Here is a 12,099-nt window from a genome sequence, read left to right as displayed (position 1 = left end):
TCCAAGCACCCATTCGACCCATTCGCGACCCATTTATTGACACACACAGCTGTCAATTATGACATCACACCCCCTTTCTAGAGCATCAAATAACTATAGAAAACCAAACTTATCAGAAAAATGAACACTAGAACATACATTAGTGTGATAAGAATGACCTAAAAAAGACAGAAACCATCTTGCATTTTGATTTATTAGTTTGTTGGCCCTTGTCCCATCTGCTAACATGGAGGGGGCGGGGTTTATAAACCTATACTGCAACCAGCCACCAGCGGGTGGTCCAGATGTTTTGGCTTCAGTTTGGGCCAGCTGCATAGAAAGTATAAAATAATGGACGTAGCTAATGTGATATTACCCGTTAGTTTGTTGGCCTCAAATTCGCACTTCAGCCATCGCTGTCTTGGTTGTCGGGAGTCAGAAGCGACCATATTTAGACCAGAGGGTGGACTCTGACTCGTAGAACGTAGCGACACCTCGCAGACAGCCTGTTACTCAAGCAGCCCTGCTGTTAAATATGCTTAAGTTTTAGCCTTAATAAAATGTAAGCGGGTGGGTTATATAAAAATGTACCCCTGTACAGTTGTCATGAATGTTAAAATTAGCAACGGAGATGAAAACAGTTTTTTGAACGAGGCTGTGAACATGTATATTTCTGCTGTAAAGTTGGGCATTTTAACATGGGGGTCTATGGGGACTGACTCGCTTTCAGAAACCAGCCTCAAGTGGCCATTTGAGGAATTGCAGTTTTTGTCACTTCCATGTTGCCTCACTTTACAGTTGCTTGGGGAGTTGTCATGCTGTCCACCTTTATATACAGTGATTGTGACAAACCCGTGGAAAATTATTAGAATTATTAGGTCATTATTATGGATTCTAGTGTCTTTCAGCTCATTGTTTTGGTTTTTGGGCTGCAGCTTTAATGTTTTGAGTCACTCTCACTGATCTCATTGTCATGTTTTAGATGCAGGAGTCAGCTGTTTTCAGAAAAAAGCTCCACCCACAGTTAGACACTTGCTAATGAACACAGTAAAACATTTAGCAGCTAAAAAGCCAGATTGCTCTGAGGTGGAGGGAATATTTGGATGTAAATTCAGGTGACCAGAAACACAACTCCAGATGAATTCCAATAATGCTACAGTTTGCTGACAATGATCCTTGCTTGATTCCACCAAAAGTGGCAAAAAAACCCATCAATTATTGCAGGTTTTGGAGCAACATTACAGTATACTGGCCGATGTGGTGGGATCCAGGAATACAGCATATGTTAGAAAATCCTGACCTTGAAGTGTGTATGTGTATATTTCCATGTTTAATTAACTAAAAACATCTTCTATTGGGCTTTAAAATGGTAGATAATTGCAATGTGGTGATCAAATCCGAGCTGCAGTAAATTCTGCTACTTGACTGAAGGTGAAAGACTAAAAGGCATCTATCTTCAATCATCTAAAGCATCAGCATGTGTGCCATGACAGGATGAGTCAGCCATCAACAAAATACCATCTGCTATGCTACTTGAGTCAAATCAAACAAAGTACGAATGGAAAAGTCTTCTACTCAGCTCAGTGATCGGAAAGAACAGGAAGGCATGCGCTCAATTCTGCCCCAAACTGCTCCTGTGGTGATAACGTGCATATAAAAATCTTTGTGATTGAGGGATTCTATAATCATAGACTTAAAAACATGCTGGTAGATATACTGTGACGTGAAGAAAATGTTTTGTGCTCTACATGAGTTTCCTTTTACCATGGTGCTGCGCTAAAGTGATACTGAAGTGAAATGTGAGAATGTTAGCCAAAATAAATTATACATATCCCCCACTGTCTGAATTATTGATCAGTTATGCATCAAATCAACAAAAAGGCAATCAAGGATAGAAGATCATTTGCCTCGAGCTTCAAAACTAATTAAAACGATTCTATACTTAATAAGAAACTTCTCAACAAGACATCTCTCTTTTCTCTTTAAAGGCAGATTTAATAGTTTATTGGCCTTTCTGTAAGCACTTAGCTGTTAAAATAACTTGAAGAAAGTGTGTATGCGTGGGTGGGTGTACCTACTACAGAACAGTACATGTGGGCGAACAAGTACACAATTGCGCTAACATGCAGAGTCAGATCCAAAGTCATCTACAATCACATCTCTGCACGCATGAAATGTGACCGTGTGTGGGTTGCTTGGTGCAAGCTGAAGTTCACAGGCATCTATAAACAACCTCACTTCATTGGAAACTGATTTTCACACTGCTCAGTCAAAATGCTAAAACTAGGCAGTGAGTAGGAAGCTCTATGTTTGACCCCCCACCAGTAGTCAGTCTTCATATCTCTGTATCTGACGGTATATATAGGCTGGTTTCATCCCCCCAGGTGGGAACGGAGGGGGAGATGGCAGGCAAGTCTCTGTTCGCCTGATCAGTGACAGCAATCCTGAGACTCATACGGTAGTGGCTAATTGTCTTGTGTGTGGGTACAACAGAAGAAAAGGAAGAACGTGAGAGAGTAGAGAGACAGCTGAGTCACCAGAAGAAACTGTTGGCACTGTATGTTTCTGCAAACCATGGATACGTTACATTTGTACATTTCATACGTATCATATCAATGTTTCCAAAGAGACGTACTTCTGATTACATGTATAAGAGCTGACTTTCATCCGGAGGTGGAGGTTATGGATAGCAGGACACCTAGGCAATATGGCTGCCAAACTGCAGACCACTGTTTGAGACTAACAACAATTCTGGTTATTCATCAGTGAGACATATGCAGCATTTCCTGCAGCATTTGTGGAACCTTATCAGGTGATTTTTAGCGACACATTGCAGCATTTCCCGTGGCAATTATGCCACCAAACCCAAGTGTTTCTTAGCAAAACATCAGCTGCGTTTTCAGCAGCGTTTGTGCCAAACCTAGATGATTTCCAGCGCAACAAACCTTCTTGTTTTTTAGCATGACATCTACAGTATTTCCAGATATACTTGTGCCACCAAAACTGGGTGCTTTTAGAGACAAATTTTGACGTTTCCAGTGGTGATGGTGGCACCAGACCAGATGTTTTTTAGCAAAACATCGACAGCGTTTTCAGTGGTGTTTGTGCCAAACCTGGGTGATTATTAGGGACACATTACGGCATTTCCAGTGGTGATGGTGGCACCAGACCAGTGTTTTTGAGCAAAACATCACAGTGTTTCCAACAGCAATTGTGCCACCAAACCCAGGTGTTTCTGAGCAAAACATCTGCAGCGTTTTCAGTGGCGTTTGTGCCAAACCTGGGTGATTATTTGGGACACATTACGACATTTCTAGTGGCAAATGTGCAAAAATCCTGGGTATTTTTAGCCTTACATTGCAGCATTTCCAGTGGCAATTGTGGCACCAAACCTGGGTGTTTCTTAGCAAAACATTGGCTGTGTTCTCAGCAGCGTTTGTGCCAAACCTATGTGATTTTTCGTGATACATTGTGCCATTTCCAGTAGCAGTTGTGCAACAAACCTTTGTGTTTTTAAGCATGACATCTACAGCATTTCCAGCTGCAACTGTGCCACCAAAACATGTTTTTTAGAGACAGTGATGTTTGTGTGGCAAACCTGGGTGATTTTTAGGGACACATTATAGCATTTCATGTGAAGTTTTTTTGGCGAAACATCCGCAGCATTTCCTGCCACAATTGTGCCACATTATGGCAATTCCAGTGGCAATTGTGCTGCCAAACCTGGGCGTTTTCAGTAGCCTTTGTGCTAAATCTAGGTGATTTTTAGTGACACACTGTGGCATTTCCAGTAACAAACCTGGGTGTTTTTACCACCTGCAGAATTTGAAGCTGCAACTGTACCACCAAAACCAGGTGTTTTTAGAGACACATTATGCCATTTCTAGTGACGTTTGTGTGTCAAACCTGGGTGATTTTTAGCAAGACATCAGTGGCATTTCCTGCCGTGATTGTGCCACATACTGGTGTTTTCAGCAGCAATTGTTCTGCCAAACCTGGGTATTATTAGCTATACATTGTAGCATTTCCACTGGCGATTGTGCAAGTATTTTAAGCCAGAGCATGATCATTTCCTAATTATAACCAAGTGGATTTTGTGCCTAAAAATAACCACGTTAACCACAGCTATATCTGCTAAATAATCATGAACAAATGTGACATTTCCTTGGAGTGTAGCAAGATACACTGCCAACATTCATTCTGACAAATGAGTTGACACAGACGATTTGGGAAAAAAGTAAGTTGTGAATAAACTTGTCAGAGAAAAGAACAGAGGCTGACAATGAAAAAAAAGTGTGAAATAACACTCATGAAGACAATGACAGCATGATCGAGAAACAGGCGAGAACTTCATTGTGATAGCGGATTTCTGTGAATATTGATGTTTTTGTTTCTCTCCCACACAAACAGATCTTATTCATTCTGCTTTAAAGAACAAATAAATCTGAGATTGAAAGAGAGCAAGGCCAAAGCTGGGGGGGAGTTAAGTACAGCTAAAGCATACAGGTTGTTGTTCTCACAGGGGAAATTCCTTTGGTGCTCCAGTCTTTTCACTGAGGCAACAGGCTAGTGACTTTGAACCACTCGGCGCTCCACAAAAGAAAAAGAGGTCCCTCCATTCTTATGTTGGCAACCCAAACCCTAATTCTTCACTAGCCTCCCCCAACCCTACTCACACACATTATGTCTTGACCACTCAATAGAATACACATGGATGGAAGTTCTTTAAGTTTTCTAATTGGTCAGTCCGTGTAGGCACCCAACTGCTGCAACACAGCATGCATGTCAGCAACAGCGTGACATAAATACTGACCACCACATCTAACAGGACACCACTAATTGTGGGGTGTCTATACTACTTAAGTTCTTGTTGTGATTTGTGGCATGTGACATATTTTTTTTAGCCTGCTAACTTCAGCAGTTGCTTGTAATGGGTGGCATAGTTTCTATACTTGATTTACTTCACGGTCTGGAAAAACAGCTGAAAGCAGGTCACACACTCTGAGAAACTGACCCTCAGCCTTCCAAAAGTGTTCGATGAAAAGAAAAACCAACAGATGCGAATTCCATCAAGTTTTCGTCAACTCAAATTTAGCTGACCGAGAGAGCGGATGAAAAGTGTGTCACTCTGTGTCCTGTGTGTTCTTGTCTTTTAGGCCATTTTGCCAGAGAGCCAGCCAAACCCGCCTCAGGGAGCAGGAGAATGGAGAACAACATGTGACCGATCCGCGCGCCACTGTCGACAGCATGCTTCGCCTCCTCCCGACCTTGGCTCTCTGCTTCTGGTGTTTTTTGCTACTTCACAGGCAGGCTGTGGCAGATGAAGAGGCCTTCTGGGGACCGACGCCATCGAGAGAAAACACACCTGAAGTCAAGCAAAGCTCTTTCTGGTGGGCCCCGTCTCTGCCAAAGCTCCCTCCCCTTCCCTCGCTTCCGTTCCGTATCCCCTTTTATGGGAGCTCGGATGAGAACGATGAGGCTGCTGCATTGACCACAACCGCCAAAGAGTTGACAGAACCAATCAATCGCTTGCAAGAATACCTGGGTTCAGGGGAAGGGAGCATTTCTGAAGCCTCTGAACCACCCACCACTGTGACTCAGGGGCTCGTAATCAGCGTGACAAAGATAAGAGCAGAATCACTTCCCACGGGGACATCAGATTCTCCACACAGCAGCACAGCACAGATCGACAATGATACCCTTGTTTCAGACTCCTACTCTCCCACAAGCAGTTCCATCAGAAACACTCTGTTCACCAACAGTCCCACCAGCACAAGCACTCCTGAACAAAATGCAACACATACCCACCCGCCGAGGGGCACCACAGGAGCAGCTGGGCCCAGCACGGGTGCCACTACACAACACCTCCCAGAAGAACACACTGATAAAGAGGAGGCTGAAGCTTTTACAGGAAAGATATCTTTGACGATAGAACCAGAAACTACAGTTCCCACTGCCTTGACGTGGGCAGCAGCCCAAACCACAACAACAACCCCAGCGCTGGTGAAGACCACACTGACCAGCAGACACCCTCTGGGGCCTGTTACTAACCCTGAGTCCTCACAAACCACGTTTGTCAGAAAACCACAAGACCCGACTGTTAGTATTACCCTCCATGCTGGGGAGGCTGCATTCACAGAAACTCAACCCACTCAGGCTGACCTGGGCTTCTCCCAGGCCAGGTCAGGCCCTGTGGAGGAACAGCCAGGGGTAATCACCACTGCCATGGGGATCGATCCCAAACTAGTGCTGGAATCCATAACGAGCACAACCCAGAGCCAAAGGGATAACTTCCCAATAGCAAAAGGTAAGCAAAGTTAAACCAATCAATAGCAGCTGGATTGACTCTATAGATGTGATCAATCATGTGCAGGCAGGTCTAAAGTGTTCAATAGAGGGCTGTCAAAAGGCTGCAGACAGTTCCGCTCGATCGATGACATTTCTGACATGGTGACAGGTCAAAGGTCTGACATTAGCGTAAATCCTGATCTTGTTGAAACCCTGTCAACACTCATTAAGTACAAGTCTGGAATGACTGAAATGACGAGTTATGCGTTGGAATTAATGTTTCTGTAAAAGTATCTTAAAGGTACGGTTAACATTTTTTCCTATAGTGTGGTTTTATCCGTTGCCGCATCGTACGCTGTAGCCTAATGTGCACCTCCCCAGAAATGTAACTACATGTCACTGCGACGCAGACCTCCTGTCTATTTTTGTAATCTGAAACCATTTCCCTCAGTGGAAACAAAGCTTTTATTTACTTTACTTTGCATCCACAAAAATAGCATTTTAAGTCTTGTGTGTGATTTATCCTGGCTTCATATGAGAAGAGGAAATCTCCCCGAGGCTAATTTATACAATGTAAAATGCCATAGGCTTGTGCTAAAAACGTTAGCATGTTATATTTGTTTGGAAAACATGTTTAGTATAAGACAGTTGTTTTGTTGATGAACCTTGTGAGTTGTAATGGAGCTGAATTTTGTAACGTTACCTCTGTTAAATGTTGCTGTTGTCCCTGGCTTCATATGAGTAGAGGAAAAGTCTGCTCGTTGCTAGGCTAATTTACACAATGTAAAATGCCATAGGCTTGTGCTAAAAACATTAGCATGTTGTATTTGTGGGGAAAATGTGTCAAGTGTTTGTCTGTGAATGCTGCGAGTTATAGTGAAGCTGATTTGTGTTTGAAATTGTCTCTATTCATTCATATTTAATAAGTGTTTTGGTTGTGTTTTGAATCAACTAAACTTTACAGCACTTCACAGAATCCTCGCCGCTGACTAGTGTTTTGGAGGTGTAACTGCAGCAGACGCACCACCTGACAAGTAAAAATGCTCACAACGGCGTAGACTATCTGCATAGAGCTGACGCACTAGTATAAATCCTGCCTAATCCTGCAGACATATACATTTCAGCAACACAACAGCTCAAGAAATGGAAGTTGTTCCACAGTACAGCAATCAGAACCATCCACAACAGAATTAAACATCTTTATTGCATTTCCAATGCTTGTTTCCCACAGACTTTGAACCATAATAGTTCCATGACGCAGAGAAAGAAGAATAAAGCATCAAAGTCTGTTGTGCAATCTGTTGTGGATAGTTAAAAATCTTTTTTGAGCTATGTGTTGTTGTTGTTGACTAATTTAAGTTTGCATTTCACAATCGCTGCCAGCGAGTAATTCATACCACCCGATTAAAAAAAAAATCTTAACTGTCCCTTTAACAGTCTATAATGAGTTTTCAATCAGCAGTTCCACTCCAACATTGCATAAGCCATTACCTCAGTGAATGGAAGGAAATAGTATTTGATTGAACGCTGCTCAGTGGGGCTTTGGCTCTCCACAGAGCATGAAAAGGGAAAGATGATGAGCTGAAACCGCTTCTAGTAGCCAGTAGGTTTCAGGAGACTTTGACTCGACATTGAGGCAATACCTCCTTCTTCAAGGCCCATCCCCCATCAGTCGTGGCAGTCTGGTGTCTGTATGCTTAATGAGACTTCAGAGGAAGGTCCTCCTCCAGGTACAGACGCATTCATCATGTAGGGTCAAAGGTTGGGACAGAAAATGATGGGTCGATTATTCTCAGCCGGGGAGGGCTAGTGTCCAGCTGATAAAACCATGATTGTTTGGTGGATGTATAGTGTCTGCAATGTGTTGGACATAATGATATTCTGCTTGTGCAAAGTGATTTGCTTTTATGATTTAATGCTGACATCCCACAACATGTCCATTAATATCAGTGCCAACATTTATGTTTTTGAATTTGAAATTTAAATGAGTCCATAGATAATTAAACAAACCATCGTGCAAAATAATGATGAAGCAATTAAAATGATTACCCTTCATACAATACATAATCTATGTGGTGTAAAAAATCATATTGTACTAATGCTTAATGCTATTTATGCTCACACATTTTCATATTTATTAATTATTTAATCAATTTTAATCAGTCAAGTGTTCAGATCCTCACTGCACCTGCTCCAAATGTTTATTTGTTTTTCTAAAATGCAGTTTTCTCTAAAATCATCTCAGCTTTCTGTTATTTTAAATAACCTTTAGCTTATTGCTCGACAAAATCTCATGTTACGGGTGATTTAGTAGCTGTTCTGGTGCTTTTAATCATATAATACAATCTCTCTCAGCGGACAGCTGAGTTGTCATAGAATTGTGGGTGTTTCTATTTTTATATGCGCCTTTAAGGGACAATTCACCCCCAAATCAGTTGCCGAATGTTGGAGATACCGTCCGTAGAGATGTGTCTGCCCTCTCTTAAATAAAATGGAACTAGATGGCACTCGGCCTGTGGTGCTCTAAGCACCAAAAAAAAGAAAAAGAAAAATCTCTAATATTCAACAGCAATGTCTCTTCACAGACTCTAGATAATCCTCAGACCTTGTTGTGAGCAGTTTCATGTAGGAACTAAAACACATCATCACTTTGACCTCGTCACATATCAGCGTTTGAATATGGACTTTCCATGTCCAGATATGACATGCAAGGTACTCTGAGTGCATTGGTTGTTCTGGGACACCCTTTTCAAGTTCTGCCTGTTACATGCATTGTCGTCCTTCAAAAAACACTTACGTTTACCACAGCACTATACTGATACAACACAATGAATTGACGTTTCATTTCCTTCAACAACTAACGCACATGGTTAGGTTTAGGCAACAAAAGCCTGTGCTTAGGTTTAGGAAAAAATGTCAGGGTTTGGCTTTGTGATCTTACAAGACGTGAATACTGCTCTCCCGGGCAAAATATGGTGTTTGTTTGCCCACCTTACTTGTATTTTCGACTCCCTGACTTCTGTTCTTGTCTACCGTTAAACTATAGCGCCAGCCAGCTGCGTACAACAGCGACGTTAAAGGATGGCTTTTTTCGTCTGTGTCTGACAGTGGAAGTCACTGCCCAAGCGCCGGATTTTGTCAACTTCAGAGTGAGACTGAGTTGGTGCAGAAGGAAGTGTACATCTACTGCAAGCGTACATAGCACCACTGAGCTAGCTAACATTACAGCTCAGCCAAGAATGACGCATTAATGTTTACATCTCATATTGTCAGGAGCATTTTTTTTCTTCTGTGCTGTGAAACGGTTGGTGGGTGTAGATTAGTACAAAGTTCCACATGAAACTGCTCACAACAAGGTCTGGGGATTATCGTGATTTACCCGGTCATGATTTCTGAAAAAGAGACATTGCTGTTAAGTTTGTCAAATGTGTTTTTTGGTGCTTTGGGCACCACAAGCTGAATGCCATCTAGTTCTTTTATACTGGAGAGAAGGCAGACATCTCTGCGGCCAATATCTCCAACACTCGGCAACTCACACCAAAACAATCTAGACTGATAAATAGCACTACAGGTAAGAGTAAGAACATGCATGTGCAATACGATCAAAAGCTTGAGAAGAGCCACCAAATGGACCTTTAAATGAGGTCCAACTGCTGTTTCCCTGGATTTTGAGGTTCAGATCTTAAATACTTAAAGATAGAAATGTGTCCTGCACAATGTCAAAAAGTACATTAACAGTTACTTATCTTCAAACAAAGGTTGAAAGTGAATGGGTTATTCTGCAGTGTAGGAATTCAATTGTTCCAGACCTCACATGCTGTTTTGCGCTGCTTGAATTAAAACTGGTCATGTTGTGTTTTGTCTGCAGCACCCTGTGTTGTGTCTGCACTTGTTTTCGGCTGTGCATCGTGCGGCGGCATACAGAAAAGATAGGGGCCTTGGCCCCGGGTGGGGAGGGCTGCTGTGGCCGTGTATCAGTATTCCAAGCGCACACTCAGCGAAACCACCTCCTCCCCATTGGGACCATCCGCTCGCCAGTCGCTGTTCATGGATGCTGAACATGCTTCTTGCCATTTAGTCTACATCCTCCCACCCTGCACCCCTCCTCCTTTTGCAATCTTTCTGCCTCTGTACAAACACAAATCCCTGTCACTTTTTTTTTTTTCCCGTGGACAGACATGTCAGCTACGGCTGCTTTGAAGAGTGAAAATGTCCTGACAGGGATCAGAGAAGCTTCTAGTCATCCATGGAGAAATGAAAACCAATACGGAGCTTTCTCTGCACCCCAGTAGTCTGCTTGGTGTGGTATTGTGCTGGAGTCTTGCAGCGTTTAAACGATCACACCTTGCCAAAGGACACGGGAGGAGACTAATAAGAAAATGAAAGCACCTGCATTATCATACATTATCCCAACATGAACACTCTGTCTGTGCGCTGTAATGTATTTTTAAGCTTCACCCCTACAGGAGGTGTGGAACATCTTCACCACACAAATGAGTGGGTTACCATTGATCGAGAGAGCGTTTGCCATGTGCCGTTGCCCTTGAGGAGGCTGTCAGCTTTGAAAAAAATGCTCTGCATCTGTGTCAAATCCTCGACTAAGGGACACTCCGACACTCAGATGGCGAGGGCAATTATGAGAAGAGAGCGAAAGCCAGGGAAAAAGAACTGGAGGTTGAGGCTGATGAGACGTGGGGGTTGAAAATGTAGGTTTTTTAAAATTATCCCAGATAGCCACTGCTGTAAATTTCCCTCCAAAAGGCTTTCCTTCATCCTGCTCCTTCTTACCCCTCCTCCCACCTTTTCCATTACTGTATGCTGCACTAATAGGCAGCGGCGAGACCAGACCCTTAACACACTCCATTAACACCTGCGAGGATATATTGTCTCTGATTCGAGCGCTGTACCAAACAGCTAAAGCTAAAGCACGGCCATTGACAGATTAATTGATTAAGGAAATGGATTTAAAGGCACAGCATGTGACATGAATATTTAACGCCCCTGTATAGAATTGACATGGAAAAAAGGGGCTTTAATGCAAATCGAAAACTGTGCGGACTTTAATATTATGTTAATCTCTTCATAATGACTCCTTTGACTTGACAGAGTTCGCGAGTTTTAAAAAACTGCATGGATTAGGCCTGTTTGTTTATAGGATTTGACCGCAGCTCTCAGGCTGTGACTTCCAAATATGCAATTATAGAACAATCTGGATCATTTCTTCACCTTCATTCAGACTGATTTTAAAGTAAGAGAGTGTAATGGAGTTGGAAAACGCCATAAATCCCGCAGTATCTATCTTAGGAACGAGCCAAATTAGCAACAACGTGATGTAATTTTGTGCAAGTACATTTGAGATGAGCTATCTCAGTCATAATGTCCCATTTTTATGCATCTGATTATGCGACTCTCTGCTGCACTGCTATCCAACCCCATTCCCTTTTTCTGTCTTATCACTCCGAGCTCAGTGTGTTTGTTACAAGCTCGTGTATTATTTCACAAACTCACTCGGGGCTTACGTAGATAAAACGGAGTGTAATGGAGTGCAGCATCATCTTTTGTTTATTATTTCTGGAAGCTGAAGATAATGAGGAGAAACACTATATGCCGTGAATAACTGCCGCGCCAAAATGGCCATCAATACCTCAAAGATTTTGCCCACTGTGGGCGCTACTTTAAATTCAATTTACGCTGTATCTCGGGATGAAACCTAAATTAGAGAAATATCCATTTACAGCCTGAAGAAGAAGATTCTTCTCTTAGAAAGAATGGATAAACAATCATACTTTAAGGTCATAAAGACCAAAAGAAATGGTCTGTGTACTCATTAGG

The 12,099-nt window shown here is 42.4% G+C and overlaps 1 protein-coding gene across 2 annotated transcripts in view; it reads left to right on the top strand.

Annotated features, from left to right (window-relative positions):
- prrt4b (proline rich transmembrane protein 4b) overlaps positions 1–12,099 on the top strand; it is a 33,931-nt gene that overhangs the window by 4,677 nt on the left and 17,155 nt on the right. For both annotated transcript variants that reach the window (XM_050035758.1, XM_050035757.1), the window contains exon 2: positions 5,136–6,286. In XM_050035758.1, coding sequence (XP_049891715.1) covers positions 5,227–6,286 — 1,060 coding nt within the window. In that variant the 5' untranslated portion in view covers positions 5,136–5,226. The remainder of the gene's footprint in view (positions 1–5,135; positions 6,287–12,099) is intronic.

This window comes from Epinephelus moara, chromosome 23 (genome assembly GCF_006386435.1).
Source record: "Epinephelus moara isolate mb chromosome 23, YSFRI_EMoa_1.0, whole genome shotgun sequence".
NCBI lineage: Eukaryota > Metazoa > Chordata > Actinopteri > Perciformes > Serranidae > Epinephelus > Epinephelus moara.
This window is presented reverse-complemented; position numbering and strand designations above follow the sequence as displayed.